General features: G+C 43.2%; 1 protein-coding gene across 1 annotated transcript in view; it reads left to right on the forward strand.

The window, feature by feature from the left end:
• fgf11a (fibroblast growth factor 11a) overlaps positions 1-17,976 on the forward strand; it is a 39,469-nt gene extending 21,493 nt beyond the window's left edge. Inside the window, exons 2-5 of the mRNA XM_088990539.1 lie at positions 1,709-1,819; positions 7,505-7,608; positions 14,655-14,853; positions 17,177-17,976. Coding sequence (XP_088846665.1) covers positions 1,709-1,819; positions 7,505-7,608; positions 14,655-14,853; positions 17,177-17,319 — 557 coding nt within the window. The 3' untranslated portion in view covers positions 17,320-17,976. The remainder of the gene's footprint in view (positions 1-1,708; positions 1,820-7,504; positions 7,609-14,654; positions 14,854-17,176) is intronic.
• Positions 17,977-18,663: the final 687 nt, after the last annotated feature.

The raw sequence follows: 18,663 nt of genomic DNA on the forward strand, positions 1-18,663 counted from the left end.
ACTGAGACGATAAAGAAGCAGATGCTCATTGCTAACATCAGGTGTACGGTACAGTTCACACAAAAGTCTGTCGATAACCGCATTCGGGGGGATAACAGCCAGTGAACATAAATTATATATTGCAATTATCTAGCATTAAAAGACGATCATAGATGTGTTGTTAGGACACGCTAAAAAAAACGAAGCTAAAAAAAAAACACTCAAAAAACGGAAATGAGGTAACAGCTGACATCAGCCATGACACAGAATTTATAAAGTATGACAAATATTTCTCATGTGTGCCATGTTATTTGTAATTACTAGTCATGGTTTTGGAGATCTGTGCAGTACTAAGTGTCAGTATGACATACATGATGAGTTTAATACCCTCACCACAACTGCGAGGTGATTCAATTAATATCCCTTGAAATGGATTTCAGGACAAAAAAAATGGTGCTTTGGAATACAGTTCAGTAAAAAGAACTTGTAAATGAATACAAAATGTAAAAAAAATGTCATGGCCTTTGAAATACCGTAGCAAAACTACAATTTCACTGTCTATTCCGAAGGTCATCAACTGCCTCATCCCACCGCTTTGAGGTTACGCCAAAACAGATGTGCTAAGCGGCACACGGCCGACCGACTATGTGATTTGAGGCTTAATTTGGGATCAACACTCAGGATATTACAGATTAACACACTCCAGTTTGACCTTCTGCGTCCGGCTAGCCGACCACGAACGGATGAACTTTTAGCTGCAACGCTTTCCTGAACGTCGGTTATTCTCCCTAGGTCCCCGGCGTCCAGTTGGAGGCTCCGGCGTTCTGTTTGTCGACGATTTCTTTACCCGATTATGGGGTTGACATTTAAAGCAATGTGAAACGGGTGCGTTGAATAGATTACATTTTGTCAGCGTAAATGATTTACAGAGATGTGCTGAACAAGACGGTGAGAGTATTTGTTTTTTACATGGAGGTACGTTTCGATGAAGGGCTCACACGTGCACGGAGATGCGCACATACAAGATTGCTGCCGACTCGGGGCAAACTGCCAGCTGCTCCTGTATTTCTCTGTTCTCATTCATAGTTGATACCCCTCATTAAAAGTTGAACGCAGGAACATTTGTGCAATGGTACTTCTACTAAGTCGCCGTCTTCGGCTCTTTAGTTTGCAGCGCCTTCGGACTACAGAGGACAGGGACAAGATTATAATTCGGCCGCAAATTGGCCCACTGCAAAACAGAAACCCGACATGAGCGGGACCTTCCAAGATGAAGTGAACCCCCTTCGAAAAAAAATTACCATTACCGACTCTTCAGCGTATTCCAAATAACTGAGCCCAACGCTTCTTCTGAAATAGTATGCCGTAAAACCTCAACCGGCCATTGAGGATCCAACCACAGTGTGCTGTATTCATTTATATTGAACCGCTAAAACATGGTGGGATTAGCCGTAAAGACAGGAAACACTGATGAGAAAAAGGGAGACGGTCATTGTGGATATTTTGGGATATATAATACTGCGATCGATTGGCACGGTGGCGAGAGAACCGCGCCCCGCGCAGAGCAAACGACAACGTGGCGTCTCGGTAATCCCGCAGAAGGTCACAGCCGCACACATCGCAGCGACTTAACTATTTGACCAGTTCCCAGTGCAAATATCAGGACTCTGGATTCCCTTCCTATGCACATTCATCCGTGTAACCCTTTCCTCATGTGCTTGCTTCGCAGAGCCGCAGCTGAAGGGCATTGTCACGCGACTGTACTGCCGCCACGGGTTCTACCTTCAAATGCTGCCGGACGGCACCCTGGAAGGCACAAAGGACGAAGGCAGCTCCTTCTGTAAGTGAGAATCCCGTCGCTGTATGCCGCCGCTTGGACTTTTTTGTAACACGGCCATTGGCGGGCTGTCATTTTCCTGACCGTAGACTTTGTTTGCTTTAAATTTGAAATCCGCCGAGCGGTCACCTTGAACAACCCCACGGAAGTAAAAGAGACAGTAAAATATGCCTTTCACGGACATCTGATATCTCATCAATGAGTCTTCAATGTTTTTTTAAAATGGCTGTTCAAGGTTAGACTGGCGCCGACGACAAGAGTTATGAAGACACTGATGCCGCCAGAGTGACTCGATCAACACTCTGCAAAGATCAGACTTGAAATGGTTTGGCTTTGTATCGTGCCGCCGTCTGACCGTGACATGGGCAATTCCGTCTTGCCGGGCTAAAAACACGGGGCCACCTGTCGGGCCCTATTTATCACAAAAGCTCATGGACTGCTTGGTACAGGCGAGACATGGACAAATAGGCTCCTAGGGACAGTATCACCCTTCCAGAGAGGAATCCGTATAGAGACAATAAAAACATCGACAGAATGCAGAAACAAGCAGAGTTCTTGAAATCTCCTTAAATTATTTCAATATTAATAATGACAGAGTAGAATATATGGATTTTAGACGAAATATGTCCTAGACATTGTCGTTCATGTCGGTCATTTCAATTTCATTATGTTGAAGAGATCACAGCTAGACCGATTTGGTTGTCTCAGTAGATGTTTCAACCTGCTTGCTCCATCCTTTTCACACATCTGTCTTCTCTGTATACAACATTGTTGCCACACCTTCAAACCTCAGTGACCGACGTCACTTGTGAGGATGAAGCAGATCTGAAAATGGATGGATATACCTTTCTATTCATCCAATTTCTTAACCGCTTTATCTTCTCAAGGGTTGTGGGTGAGCAAAACCAGCCATCTTCGGACAGTACGCAGGGTACACTCTGAAACGGTTGCCAGACAATCGCAGTGCACACAGAGATAAACAACCACTGTGCTTACATTCACACCTCAGCCTCACATGCATGTTTTGTGGGAGTATCCTGAGAAAACCCACGCAGACACAGGGCGAGCATACAAACTCACACAGAAGTGCCTACAACTCTGCGCTGTGAGCCCGACTTTCTAACCACTTGTCCACCCACCATACAACTGATGGCGTAGTCTTTCTAAACTTCACATCAATGTTTTTAAGTCATTATATTTTGGCCTTATTCGGACAAAATAATGGGCACTGATTTATAAACAAAATCATTCATTGTGAGGACCTCATCCAGTCACACTTTGCAAAGTGACTGTCGTCAGATGACCTCAATTAAAGTAACATGTTGCGATTTAGAACTACTTTGTAAGCCATCTTTGGTTCAGAATACGTCACTTTTTTTGGATTTGAGATGCAGGAACACAGCCGAGTCTTGAGCTGAGGAGTGGGTTCACCTGTGTTGTCCTTGCATTACCGGGTTGAGTTTTTTCGGTTGAAATGTTCGTATTTGCGCACGAAGGCTGAGGAGGCCTAGGTTGTGCTTTCCACCAGATACCACGTTTAACCGATGGCAACATGTAGATACAACTATAATCCCATTCCAAATGTTTTTCAAGACCAATTAAGCCTTCCACTTCATTTGACCCGAAACGAATCTGTTGCAGGAGGGAAGAGGCGAGTTGACAATCCCGCAAGACAAAATGAGAAAAATAGAAAAGAGAAGAGAGGAAAGTGAGATTCGGGTGATGCAAGCCATATTGACTCTCAGCGTGTAGATCAGAAAGCCACAAGGAGCTGCGTTATCCTCTGACTTTTATCCTCTTTAATTAGCATCTTCCGCTGTTGGAAGGAAATGTTATTTATCTGCGTCTTTGCTCTGGACCATGTCGCGCTTGCTCTCCCTTCTTGCCTACCCCTCCAAAACCATTCCATCTGAGACTCTTTGTCTGACTTTCCCCCATGCTTGATATCATTCAGCAAGAAAAGAGGAATAAAAGGCTTGGAGAACTGCGAAGAACAAGGCGAGGATCTTGAGAGCGAGCGCTTGAGCAATAGCACAAGACAAGAAGTGAAATGAGAGAGATGGTGTGTCTCATGTCATCAAATACAGTACAGTAGTTCAACTCCAAACATGGAATCTCACATCATTTTTTCCAAAAGAAATAATGGAATAGCAATTAAATCCAGATTTCCAAAAATACCAGCAAAAATTATTGCCATGTGGTTTTAATCGGGGAAAATACAACTGTACACGACACATTATACTTTTGAATATAATAATATTTTGGACCTAATCAACACATTGGCAGTTAAAAGGACTCCCGGCAGGACCATTCGTTGTCGGGTCATTGTCTGTGTTTGATTCACCCTGTCAGGTTCGTTTCATCTTGGCAGAGTTTCGCTAGCTATTAGCTATCTATTTGCTAGCTAATGGCTATCTATTTGCAAGCTATTAGCTATCTATTCGCTAGCTAGCTTGCTATTTATTTGAGTTACTTCGGGGTTGAGTGAACGCTGGCGCGTGTGGCCGCCGCTGCTCACCCACAGAAAAAAAATTATCCTGTGACTGTAAAGTGACCTTGAGAGTTTTGAAACGCGCTTAGAAATGGATTGGATTGGATTTGCCTTTATTAGTCTCGCAGTGGAGAAATGTATATTTCACAGCAGCAAAGTTATGAAAGGAATCAAAGTAGAAAAACAAAATACAGGACCTGCTGGAAAGGCAGCCACTCTTGTGGCGCCGTCTTGAAGTCAAAAGAACAAAAAAAACGAAATAACAAATAGCATGACAACACAAAGACACAGAGTCATTCATTCTTAAGCATTTCTGTACTCTCTTTGTTACACGAAGCAGTTCCAGATGAAAGAGGAGAGGATCAAAGCATCTGTTCACCAGTGGATCAGGTACATCATAGTGGAATGTGCACGTCGACTACAAGTTAAATGTTGAAAGCAAACACGCAGCTGTAGCATCCATTATCGAAAAGAGATTGTCTCACATCCCTGTCCCACGTGAATCCGCTTCAATTCCAAGTCGCGACAGTTCCACATACGCATCGGCGCTCTGCGCTGACGCTCCTTATCGTGGGCTCCTCAAACCATGCATACATGCAGCCGCAGACTGTCCAACAGCACCGACCTTTCCGCTGAACAAAGTGGGGCTGGAAAGATGCTGCCCATTACAGGTGCAAAAAGCACAATAGCCCCAGAGCTGTCCAGCAATGATAGTCAAGTGGCACTGACATTCCTCCAATTGAAAAACAGTACTGGCATGTTCATGCTGCTGAAAAGGCGCAACCACTCAGCACAGTCTCCTCCTTAATGAATGTCCTGGCCAAAAATGCTGAAAAACAATCCGTATCCGTTCCACACGACGCACAACAACACAAAGTAACAAAAGAAAACAGATTCTTTTCTTACAGACAGTGTATTTTAGGTGTTCAAATACCTGACCTGTTTCGGCGTATACTTCCGCCTTCTCCTTGGAGGAAGAGGCATAACTTTGCTGCTGTGAAATGTAAATTTCTCCACTGCGAGACTAATAAAGGCAAATCCAATCCAATCCAATAATTATTATTATTCACTCATGGTTTTCTTTGTTACTTTGTACTTATGATGACTTTGATGTTTGAGATTTTGTTCCTGAAAGTGTTGGAGATCCAGCTCAGTAACAAAAAACATCATTTTAACTCATTCCCTGCCATAATTATCTTTCTGTGTGCTACTTTTGTTGTGTTAAGTTAGCAGTTTTTCGCTTATGTGTGCTTTAAGAACTTTGAAGTTCTGTTTATGATGGAATGTAGGGAAAGAGATGCCCATTTCACGGTAAGATTAGAGCATTGTCATCAAATGGTAAGTATAGTGTTTGCTTCTTTCAATGTTGCTGTGCCGATGACCATTTTGTTTTTGGGAGTCTTTTACTGAGCGAGTTGCTTGTTCTGTAGCCACAAAGAGACATAAGTCTTCTTGTTCCGGTCCCAAGCCCGAATAAATACAGAGGGTTGTGTCAGGAAGGGCATCCGACGTAAAAGCTTGGCCAAAAAAAACATGCGGATCAAACCTCTAAAGATGGAGGAAACTGATTTGCTGTGGCGACCCCTTGAAGGGAAAAGCCGAAAGGAAAAGAAAAAAGAAGAAGATTACTTTATTTTAATACAATTTGTCAAATACACCCTGCTGCTCCTTCCTGCCTGCTTTTTTGGGATCACCCACCATCATCATCTTGCAAACCGTGATAACCATGCTTGCTGCTTTTAAAAAGCTCACGCCAACAGCGCGGGTGGTCAGGACCTTATGAAGTAGCTAGCTAGCAACAACCTAAGGCTAGTTAGAAGTGCACCTCAAGTTGTTTGCTATCACTTGTTAGCATTAAGCTAACGGACTTTGATCAGTAAATTAAACAGTTTCTCTCAAGGTACCACAGTCCCTGTATCACCATTGTATTCCAGTTGTATGACTCGGAGGTGCAGCACAATGCAGCGGCAAGGTCGCACAATCCTGCCATTTGCATCGCTTAACTTTGTGTCCCGCTGTCACCACCAACACCGTCCCTTCGCCTCTCTCCCCCTTCCCCCCGCATCCAATCTAGCTCCACGTTCTCCTTGCTTATTTATTGTCTCTATGATCTCCAGGCTTCAAATTGACTTGCAGGATTGATTTGGCAACACCTTCCTCCCGTCCCTCTCATTTTCTCTCCACGGGGGGACGACCAAGTAAACAAGAACTTTTTTATTTCCGCCTTATTTCATGCTGTTTTGTGATTTCTTTTTTCAAAGTTGATTTGAATAAAATGGGAAGAACAGTGCGTTATCCAGCAATAGTGATGATGATGATGATGGATGTGATAGCAAGGCCTTATTTATCAGGGGCTGTGGAGTAAAGTGAACTCGTTGTCAGTTATGGAGGCGAAGACGTCGGAGGGCCCAGCGAAGGTCAAAGCAGCACTTGAAAGGCAGGCAAGATGCTACAGTACAAAGAAAGCTTGGATCCCCCCACCATTGGATCTCCCCCATCCACACGCTCTCCCCTCTATTTGTCCTCCCATTGTGACACTTGGCTCATTTGCGAGATGCAGAAATCGATGAGGCAAACAGAAGCAGAGCCCCTCCGGAAAGACAAGGAGGAGCCACGCGCGATGGGTGAGGGGCTCCATGTTCCAAACATAGACGACGTGACCACAACGAGGCGCTCTCTTTCTGTGAATGGTGAAAAAATGGATGTGTTTCCCGCAACGCAACTTCAACAGTCACTTTGCGCCAACTGCCAAACTTTTCTTCTCGCCATCGCAGCCACGATTGACTTTCTGCCTCCATCCGAGATGCCGATATAACCCTGGACGTGAAATTGATTGGAAACTTGCTAGTGTGACATTTTTCATTTCCAGTGTAAAAAAAAAGTCCTTCATTCATCCATCAACTTGAGAATGCACGCATATGAATTGAGGTCGATGACAAAAGGCATGCCCCAAGGTTGCCTTTGAAGAAGCAAAAATACAGATTTTATGTCATTCGATGCACTCAAAAGTGCTTTGGCCATGTGTCCATTCCTCTTGATCCAATCCTCCCTCCAATTTCTCTCAATGGTGACAGTTGCTGGCCATGTTAAGCGCTTTGTTACAGCTTCGGCTGTTGTTAAAGCGCTATGTAAATCCAAATGCATTGTATTGTATTGTATTTGATTCTTTGCATTTTTGTCTTTGTTTTTTTCAACAGTGCAGTTCAACTTGATTCCTGTGGGTCTTCGCATCGTGGCGATCCAAAGCACCAAGACAGGGCTCTATGTGGCCATGAACAGCGAGGGCTACCTCTACACTTCGGTATGGACCTTCATTAGATCGGCGCGGTGAAAAAACAGATATTGCATTCAATCTCACTACATTGTTCCAAATAGAGTCATCATGAGTAAATAAATGGCGCTTTTAACTCATTCACTGCCATTCACAAATTTATTCGGGAATTGAAAATATGAGGTGGAGCGCCATTCCCAAATTTGTTTGGATTTGTTTTTTTCTTGTTTGGGTGCCGACAACTCCCTGGCCATGGCCTCTGGCTATGTTTTTCCCTTCCACAAGAGGGCAGCATTTCCAGTTTTTCCATGTGCGTGCCTTGTTCATCTTCAGCTGTTGTAAAACGACTATATAAACCAGTATGTATGTATTGCAGTGTTTTGGACAGCCACCTTCATTTCAAGCTCATATAACTCCAGACCCATATAATTTAGGAATTAACTTTTTTTCCTGATGAAAGAAGAGAGTTTAATGTATGTCATGCATATTAGCATAGTTCACAATAAAGCTGACTTTGACTTTATGTAGTACTAAAACTCAATATTCTATGGGGCCTGGAATTCGAGTGACAATGACAAAAACCCTGGCACTGAAGTGGACACATTTTTGTCTGTCTGGCAGTGAATGAGTTAAAATTAGCATTTGAACATGCTCCACCCGACGTTGTCCAGTTGCAAGTTTTAAGCAGAGTGAATCCCCTCCTCCACCACTCCAAATAAGAAAAAAGGCACATTTTGTGGCCACATTCTGTACAATTGTTATTTATTTATTTATTTATTTATTTATTTATTTATTTATTCATAGATAAGTTTCTTTGTGTATTTATTTATTCATTCGTTCATTCATTCATTCATTTATTTATTTATTTTTAACGATGTTCAATTTTGCATATCGGAGAAACCGCACATGAGGCTTTATTTTAACAGAGACAAAGTGACCCACTTCTCTTCAATGCAGGGAAAGCACCCCTGCGGAAAAAAAGTTTGAGAAAATCCCTGCGAGATGACAGGGAAAGGGGAGCAGCCGGATATGTCAGGGGTAGTGGTTTTGTTTCCAGTCCCAACCTTAAATAACCTGCTCTGCTCTTATTCTCTGCAAACGTAAGCCTCCAAATGAAAGATAGAGGGCAAAGCTGCAAGAAGGAAATTGAGGAGGGAGGATTTTCCCCCAATTTTTCACCTCAGAGAGGCAATGTGGCTGTGAAATGTGCAAAGTAGTGTGGTGTTGTCCCCCGCCCCAGAATGAATCCAAAAGAGCCTCAGTGAGCGCCGCCTCTGCAATGCGGGAAGAGGAGTGATCGGTCCGGGCTGCAAAAGGGTGACCATCCGAGCAGTGCAACCTCATTAAGGGAAAGGTTACGCTGCTAAAACGTGCTGTGTCCTGCTGATCAACTGGGACACTCAATATCCAAACTACTGCAAGAAAGTGGACCGATGCTGATCTCCTTTTTGTTGAGGAAGAATAAGAAAAATATTTTTTTTTGATAACCAAGATAAAAAGCTGATTAAAAAGTAGTTACAAAAAACAGCACATGTCAAAAAAATGGTGTTGAAGTTGAAGTACTGTCAAAATAAACATAAAAATATTAAAAAGTATGCATTACGCCAAACTCCAAAACTCTGCCATTCAACATTCTGCTTGCTTAATACGAACATATAATGGACAAATCCAATAATGAGCTATCGGACACATTTTAGATGATGATATCAAGCAACAGGTATTTCACTACATAAAGTGCAGCAACACACAGTAGACTGACAATCGGATATTATTTATGAGGATACATAATTGCGAAATCACTTTCTGCACCCTTCAAAATTTATTGATGCGTAACCAAAACCGAACAGGACCAAAACAGTTTAGTATCCATCTGAAATTGTTGATTGGAGATAGATTAACCCTTTCAGTGACAGCTGTTCTCATGTTATCAGGTTACAGGATATATAAGAGTTGATGTATCATTCATGTACACAAAAAATAATAACAATAAGGGGAAGATCCATCCATTTTCCAGACCGCTTAATCCTCATTAGGGTCACGGGGGGTGCTGGAGCCTATCCCAACCGTCTTCAGGCACTAGGCGAGGGACACCCTGAACTTGTTGCCAGTCAATCACGGGTCACACAGAGCAAACAATCATCCCCAGTCATACTCACACCTAAGGGCCATTCAGAGTGTTCAATCAGCCCGCCATGGATGTTTTTGGAACGTGGGAGGAAACCGGAGTACACAGAGAAAATCCACGCGGGCCCGGGGAGAACATGCAAAGACCACACAGGGAGGCCGGACCGAGAACTCACGACCTCTGCACATTGTAAGGGAAAGATGAAATCTTTTTAAAAAAATAGTCGCACGATAAATCATAATCACAAAATTGAGGGAAATATAATTATTTGGTAATTTTTCAAAATCGTTCAACCCCATCTGGCACAGAAAATTATTCAAAACACGTTCTTGCTCCAACAGGACGAAATAACCTTTGTTAGGGGAAAAAAAGAAAAATAAATAGCACTCAGCTAAGGACATTGTTGCCCCATTTTCTTAAACGTGGGGTGTGGAAAACCCTCCTGGAAAGAGACAAGAGGGAAGTGATGTGTGGCTGCTCTGCTGCGAGTGTGCATGTGTATTGGTGTGTGTCTGTGTCTTTATAATACAGTTTAACACAGCAGGACCCCGCCCTCCCTCCGATGTCCTACGCACACGTTCTCCCTTGGTCAATTTGGCTTCCCACCACATGGCCTCAGCAAAGATACATGTCAGGTACACACAAAAAGGGAGGCAGACGTAATTGGGCCGGACCGGTTTCAGGTCCTCCACTATCCTCCCCATAGGGAGAAAAAGTTATTAAACCCCAAACAACAATGAACTCGGGATTGGCCCTCAGGATCCAAAAAATAAAATATCTATCTATCTATCTATCTATCTATCTATCTATCTATCTATCTATCTATCTATCTATATATATATATATATATATATATATATATATATATATATATATATATATATATATATATATATATATATACACACACACACACACACACACACACACACACAGTATATGAAGAGAATAGATTAGCTCCTCACTGACCTTCCTCCTCCCCAATCCCTGCCATCAAATCACAAACAGCGAGTGTCTTTTTCTTTGAGTCAGCATCCTTTGTTCTGCTCTCCTTTCTTTCACTTTTATTCTCCAAGAAAAAATCCTAATGTCGGGAGGTGGGGTGGGTGAGGGGGGGTTCAAATATTATCTCTGAGAGGTGGCTGGCTGGTACCCCAGTCGGGGTCCAGTGCTGTGCGCCCATCCTCCAAGACTATTGCGCTTAAGTGTAAATGTGAGAAGGCGGCCCGGTAGTCGAGTGATTAGCACACCGGCTTCACAGTTCAGAGGTCGTCGGTTCGCGTCCCGGACCGGCCTCCCTATGTGGAGTTTGCATGTTCTCCCTGGGCCCGGGTGGGTTTTCTCCGGGTCCTCCGGTTTCCTCCCACACTCCTAAAACATGCATGGCAGGCAGATTGACCACTCCAAATTGTCCCTAGGTGTGAGGGTGACTGTTGTACGTCTTTGTGTGCCCTGAGATTGGCTGGCAACCAATTCAGGGTATCCCCGCCTCGTGCCCGAAGACAGCTGAGATAGGCTCCAGCAGCCTCCCCCGGCCCTAATAAGGAATACAGTGAGACCTCAACTTACGAACTTAATTGGTTCCCAGACAGAGTGTGTAAGGCGAAAAGTGTGTATCTCGAAAAAAAAATTCCCATAGGAAACCATGAAAATGGGAATAATCCGTTCCCAGGTTTCCATAAAATATACTTTTCAACTAAATAAGCCTTAAAACTACACACAACCTACCTTATCCTATATATAATAAACGTGATATTGTATTGTAATGAAAGAAATACACTGCACTGTATAATAAAGTCACTTTATTTACATTTGTGATGGTCATTGATGGCTCTTAATTGACACCTGTTGCTTTCTGACTTGTAAGGTCTTACGAAACTGAGGCATCACATTATCATTCATCATGTTGATGATTCTTATAGCCTTTTCTGAATGGAACTGTTCAATAAAAGCCTGCACATCAACTGTTGAATGGCCTGCTTCTGCTTGTCCTCTTGAAGGCAAATCAAATTCTCTGTGTTGATGACCTCATTATGGTCAGCAACAAGCTCCTCGATGTCATCTGCATTCACTTCGAGTCCCGTAGGTGCTGGCAGAGATTTTATGACAACAAAAGGCGCGAGTCCGGTGATTCCATGGACGCGGAATAAAATGCGACAGAAGAAGGCGGGCGGGGCGAATAAAATGGCACACTCGCGTCTAACAATCACCTCGTGCAAAGCAAACACTTGGAGCACAAGACGTAGCGAAGCACTTTTATCGTAATCATGTCACTGGTGAGTTGAAATGAAATGAAATTGCAGAACGACAATGAAATGAAGTGTCGCGAACGTAGGCCACGCCCGACCTGTCAACTCGCATGTGACAATTTAGCGTGACTATTGACACGCTGTTCCGGTGTGTGTGAAAACAGCTCTGATTGGCTTACCATGACACATGACTCTACCGTTTAGCCAATCACAATCACTCTATCGCAACTTGACAGAGGGGTGCGTTCAAGTGTAGCAACACAAAAACGTTGATAAGTGTTTGTCACCGCTCATTCAGTTAGACAATGCTTTCCAAACAGCATAGAGTCTTAAAAAATCGTGCGCTATTCTCGAACCTGAACGCACCCCAAGTCTTGGATGACAAATAAACAGAGCAGAGTAGACGTGTACGGCTGGTAGTTTCTTCAATTTATTCATAGTAACGCACCACATTTGAACTGAGGCTGAACACGAGCCTGTGGTGTTTATTTTCCGGTCCCATAATAGTAAAATTATCAGCAAAAAGCTCCAAGTAGGCGATCGACGTGTGCATTCAATAAGAAGTGGTATGGAACGTAGCGCCGCGCTGTTCGGTCGTGCTTCTGTCGAAGATCACTTTCGCCAGATCCGAAGATCGTGTGCTTGATGGACCGGCCGTGGTGGGTGTGTATTATGAAAATAGTACGTATTATAAGGCTTAATTTTCATAAATTTGACGTTCGTATGATAAAAAATTCGTATTATAAGGCGTTCGTAAGTTGAGGTCTCACTGTATAGCGGTACGTAAAATGGATGGATGTGAGATAATGTGAGAATCGGACAAACACGCTCCCCACTCTGTGTCTTGGCCATCATGTACATATCCAGCTGTTTTCATTATTCTGCAACTTCCAATTTTAGTTTTTTTTCTCTGCCTAATTCTGATTGACACTTTTGCAAAGGTCGAATGCTCAGAATGCGCAGAAGTCCTCACGCAAAATTATTTTGTCTCCTTTCTTTTTCTCGCCATCCCCTCTCGTGTGGTTGCCAGGCCCAGCCACACGGCCTCACAAACAGGTGCAAGTTAAGGGAGATGCCTCGGTAAACACCTCCGCGCTTTGCTGCAGTCAGCCTCGCACAAAAACAAGCCGGATCCAAAGTGACTGTGTGTTTAAAGCACCCTCTATTGAAAGGTCGAGGACTTGCAGCTAGTTCAGGATGTCTTCATTTCATTTGGGCGACGCTCAAGGTGACGAGGGGTGACCTACGTACCCTTGAAATGATGAGAATCGGCGTGACGGCACATCAGAGTAAAACCTGCGGGTCTGACCCCCGTCTGCGTACGCCGTGAATTATGCAACTCCTTAATGAGCGCGTTGTCACACAAAGTAGCACAACTGACGGCCAACTTGAGTGTGTGTGAGGTCGATGTGCTGAGGCTGTGATGAATATCTACGCCAGTATGCTAGTCTCAGTTTTCTAGTCCCCATTTTGTTGGCAAAATGGGGTGGACAGTTTTTTGTGTGTGTGTGACTGTCCAAAGGTGGACATTTCGCTTTATATTATAATAATACATGTCACTTATAAGCGGCTTTCAAAACTCTCAAGGACACTTTACAGTCACAGGATATGTCTTCTGTGGGTGAGCAGCGGCAGCCACACGCGCAAGCGTTCACTCAACCCAGAAGTAACATAAGGAAAAAAATAATAATAATAACAAATAATATGACAAAACAAACCCAGAGCTCCTTGTACCACTTTATGCAAAGCCAGCTAAACAGAACACAATTGATGATGAACTAGGTAAAATTATCGCTTTAGCATTAGATGTCTGTCTGAAGGAATGGGATTGAGCGAGAGACAGACAGAGAGAGAGAGAGAGAGAAAGAGAGAGCAAAATCCTTATTCAGGCCTTTTCTGCTCACCCGTCACATCAAGGCTCCAAATCAATCCTGCAAATTGGTTTGTTCCCTGACAAGGTTACAACATGACAGAGGGATGCAAACGGGGTGGGGGGGGGCAACAAGGAGATGCGGAATGTGGCGTGGAGAGGGAAAAACATGGGAGCTGCAGGAGGAGGAAGAGTTGAAGGGGGGATTGAAAGGGGGAGTCCGCTGGATGTCCCAGTGTTGACGTATTGCCGGATACAAGTGTGAAAATGTCTGTGTATGTACTCAAGGACCGATAACGGGGTCACTGGACCGTCCATAGCAACCTAAAGAGGTGGCGGGGGGTGCTTAGTCCATTGTTGTTTGTTACGACCAAGTAAACCCCTGTAAATAAATAATGGAATCCCATCAAATGGTGAGTATAGTTTTTGCTTTTTTGAATGTTGCTGTGCCGATTACCATTTTGTGTTTGGGAGCCTTTTACTGAGTCAGTTGCTTGTTCTGTAGCCACAAAGGGACATATGTCTTCTTGTGCCGGTCCCAAGCCCGGATAAATACAGAGGGTTGTGTCAGGAAGGGCATCCGACGTAAAAGCTTGGCCAAAACAAACATGCGGATCAAACCTCTAAAGATGGAGGACACTGATTTGCTGTGGCGACCCCTTGAAGGGAAAAGCCGAAAGGAAAAGAAGAAGACGATCACTATCCCAGTCTCGTAAGCCTGTCATCGTAAAATGTGGGCTTCATTCCCCCCCCCCCCCCCCCCCCCTCCAGTTCCAAATATCGCAAATGTGTTATTCTTCCTCCTTATCACCTTCGCGTGTGTGTCTTCCAGGAGCACTTCACGCCAGAGTGCAAGTTCAAAGAGTGCGTGTTTGAGAACTACTACGTCACCTACTCGTCCATCCTGTACAGACAGACGCAGTCGGGCCGGTCCTGGTACATCGGCATTAATCGGGACGGCCAAGTCATGAAGGGAAACCGCGTCAAGAAGACGAAGGGCGCCGCACATTTTCTACCCAAACTCATTGAAGGTAGATCGATAGCAGCGAGCTCGCCATATTGATTGTGCGTTTTGTCGAGCCCTTCAGTGGGGACGAATCTAGCGCTTCGTATCGCCACTCACGTAACATTTATTTTGAGAACTCAGCAACACGATCACAAAATATCAGCTATTTACATTTTCAATAAAACACACTGTGAAACTAACTGAAATAACTATAATTATATGAACAACATCCCTTGTTTAAAGGACAACCGACATAACTTTTTTGTTTCCTAACTGACATCAGAAAAACGTTTTATAGCATCTAAAATGCCCAAAACACGCAGTATGATATTTTTAGTCAAATGCAAAACACCAATAAAAATGACTTAAAGTGTTTAAAAAGTACTTCAATTTGAAAACGGAAGTGGCCAGTTTCAGAAGGTCCCACCCCCATTTTCATGGTGTCATGCCAAGACGTCTTGCCTTGCTCGAGAATCAAAACAATGGCTTCATATTCGGAAAAGTTGCTTTCTTGTTACTCATCCAGTTATGAATATGATTCAAATAGTTCTGAAGAGGAAAGCATACATGTTTGTAATCGATTAATCGATTGTAATTCGGTCATTTTGATGCATCTGGAGAGAAATGCACTGACAAACTCTTTAGTACTCACAGTACACAAAAAAGGCAGAAGATGGCGACAAAGCTCCGTGGAAATTATCTCCTCTGAAGTTTTGTCAGCGAATGTCAAATACACTGGAGATTCACCATCGCATTATTTATGTGTTTTCCTTCTAATTTCGCCATCAACGCGGATCAACACGAAGTTTTCAGACCAAACAAAGTCCCGCAAAATGCATTGAGGTGATGCAAGGTATGTCCTTTCTCAGTCAGGGGCGTTCCTTCAGTGACGTAGGGTGAGGACTCGTCACCAACTCAAAAACAAGACTTCCGGAATATTCAGCGCAAGTCTTAAAACGTAAAATATAGCTATATGCGGTGGAATCTTTGTAAAATACGCTCAGTAGAAGTCATTTGAAGCGATTTTACAAATTATGGACACAACTAGTCCGGAGACGTCGGTTGTCCCTCTCATGTACTCATTCCTGATCCTATCCAACCTGGTCACTCCCAAAGAAAACCTCAACATCTTCAGCTCTGCTACCTCCAGCTCTGCTTCCTGTCTTTTCTTCAGTGGCACTGTCTCCAGTCCAAACATCATGGCTGGCCTCACCACTGTTTTATACATTTTTCCTTTCATCCTAGCTGAAACCCTTATATCACACCTGACATTTTTCTCCAGCTGCTCCAGCCTGCCTGCGACTGATCTTCATTCCTCTCCTTTCCAGGGCATATCTCCACATCTCTAGTTTCTCCGCCACCTGTTCCCCGTTCTCGCTACAGATCACAATGTCATCTGCAAACATCATACTCCAAGGAGATTGTTGTCTAACATCGTCTGTCAACCTGTCCACACCATAGCAAACCCCTGGTGGAGTCCCACCTCCACCTTGAATTCCTCAGTCACACCGACAGCACACCTCACAACTGTCTTGCAGTCATGATACACGTCTTGCACCGCTCTGACATTTCTGTCACTCCAGACTTCCTCATACAATACCACAGATCTTCTCTGGGCACCATCCTATGCTTTCTCCAGATCTACAAAGACACAATGCAATTCCTTCTGACCTTCTCTGTACTTCTCTATCAGCATTCTTAAAGCAAACACTGCATATGTCGTACTCTTTTTTTGGCATGAAGCCATACTGATGCTCACAAATGTTCACTTCGCTCTTAGTCTAGCTTCAACTACTCTTTTCCAGAGTTTCATTGTATGGCTCATCAACAATACATTCATACTGATTTTGAAATAGTCAAAATTAAATATTTCAAAATCAGTTAGAATTTATGCTTAGTTTATTTTCGATTGATTGATTGATTGATTGATTGATTGATTGATTGATTGATTGATTGATTGATTGATTGGTAGGTTGATCGATTGATTTGATTGACTGATTATTTTTATTTATTTATTTGTCCAAAACTCTTTAAAATACACCAGATAATACGTGCACTAATAATTCTGAAAAGGGGGAAATGATCAGAATCAGAATCAGAAAGCCTTTCATAGTCCCACAATGGGGAAATTTGCAATCTTCTGCAGCAAATATGAAAGGGGTTGGGGGGGGGGTGAAAAGATAAAAAAAAACAATATATTCTAAACACCCTGACAAAAAAAAAAACAATCATCCACTTGTTGGAAGCATAGCAACTAAGAGAAAAGTGAAGAAAATAATATAATTCAGTGTTGGGAAATTTCAATATAATTCATCTGAAGTGTTGTTTTTCTTACTCCCTAAATACAGTGGCCATGTACAGAGAGCCATCTCTCCATGACATCGCTGAACAGAGTCCACCTCGGAAAACGCCCAAGACCTCCAGTGACTCGCCTGTGCACCAGAATGGCAAGAAAGACCCTCAAAGCAAAACCAAAACCTTGTCGTCCTAGCGCTGTGAGAAATGGGGGTGGGATGAGGGTGGACCCCTGGAGGACGCCCAAACAGGGTCTGACATCCAAGAGAACAACCTCCGCATCTCCCTTCACGTCCCAACCCCTGCGCGAGTATAATTTGGGAAGCAATAACTCCATTAAGAGGTGTGGCCTTCATCTTGCCAATAAGCACTGGAGGGAGGAGGGGGGGGGGGGTTCTTTCCCTGAAGTCTGTCCAGCAGCTGCGTCTTCCTGGCATTGGTCATAACAGGTGTATGTCATCAACTTTTTCAGAAGCCCTGCGTGTTTGTGTGTGTGTGTGTATGTGTGTGTGTGCTTGTGTGTGCGTGTGTGTGCGTGTTATATCTTAGCACTGGTGTGATTTGATTAATTTGTGACATGTACTCAATTTTCACTCATAATCATTCATGATGTTGATCATTACCTGTCAATCCTAAAAAAACACACTGACACACGCACAGACACGCATTCATACACAAACACATGCACGCACGCACACGCACACACACACACACACGCACACCAAATGAAAACCACTCTAAATAATGTAAATGATCCACTAATGTTGGGAAATTATGACACCAAAAATAATGTTTGTATGCAAATAACTATCTTCTCCTCAGGGAGGACTGAATAAAGACCATAAACTTTCAATTCAACAAACCCATTTAACTCATTCACTGCCATTGATGAATTTATTCAGGAATTGATAATATGATGTGGCGCGCCATTCCTGAATTTCTTCGGGTTGTGTTTTTTTATAATAATAATACATTTTATTTCTAAGCGCCTTTCAAAACTCTCAAGGACACATTACCGTCTTGCTTGCGTGCCAATAAAGCGCTGTCCATGGCCTCTGGCAATATGTTTTCCTTTCACAAAGGGACATCATTTCCCTTTTTTTCCATGTTAGCGCTTTGTTCCAGCTTCAGCTATTGTTAAAGCGCTATACAAACCGATATGTATGTATTGCATTGTATTTTGGGCAGCTGCTCTCATTTCAAGACCAAATAACTCCAGAACCATACAATTTAATAATTAACTCGTTTATTTCTGATGAAAGAAGAGAGTCTAAGGTTTCTTACGCTGCATTGAATGTTGATGTAGTCCCAAAACTCGATATTCTGTGGGTTCGGCAATTTCAGTAACACTGACAAAAACTCTAGTACTGAAGTGGACACATTTTTGCACATTGTCTGGCAGTGAATGAGTTAATATTGCCATTGTTGTTACTTTTGTTCCAAGCCGGTAATTGTTGAAACGCCACTTTGGCACCCGGCGGAAGTGTTTTAGACCTTAATTAAATTGCTAAGTAGATCTTCAGGTTGCCATGTTTGACCA

This window comes from Hippocampus bargibanti, linkage group LG02, assembly GCF_051943395.1.
Source record: "Hippocampus bargibanti isolate YZ-2025 linkage group LG02, ASM5194339v1, whole genome shotgun sequence".
Taxonomy (NCBI): domain Eukaryota; kingdom Metazoa; phylum Chordata; class Actinopteri; order Syngnathiformes; family Syngnathidae; genus Hippocampus; species Hippocampus bargibanti.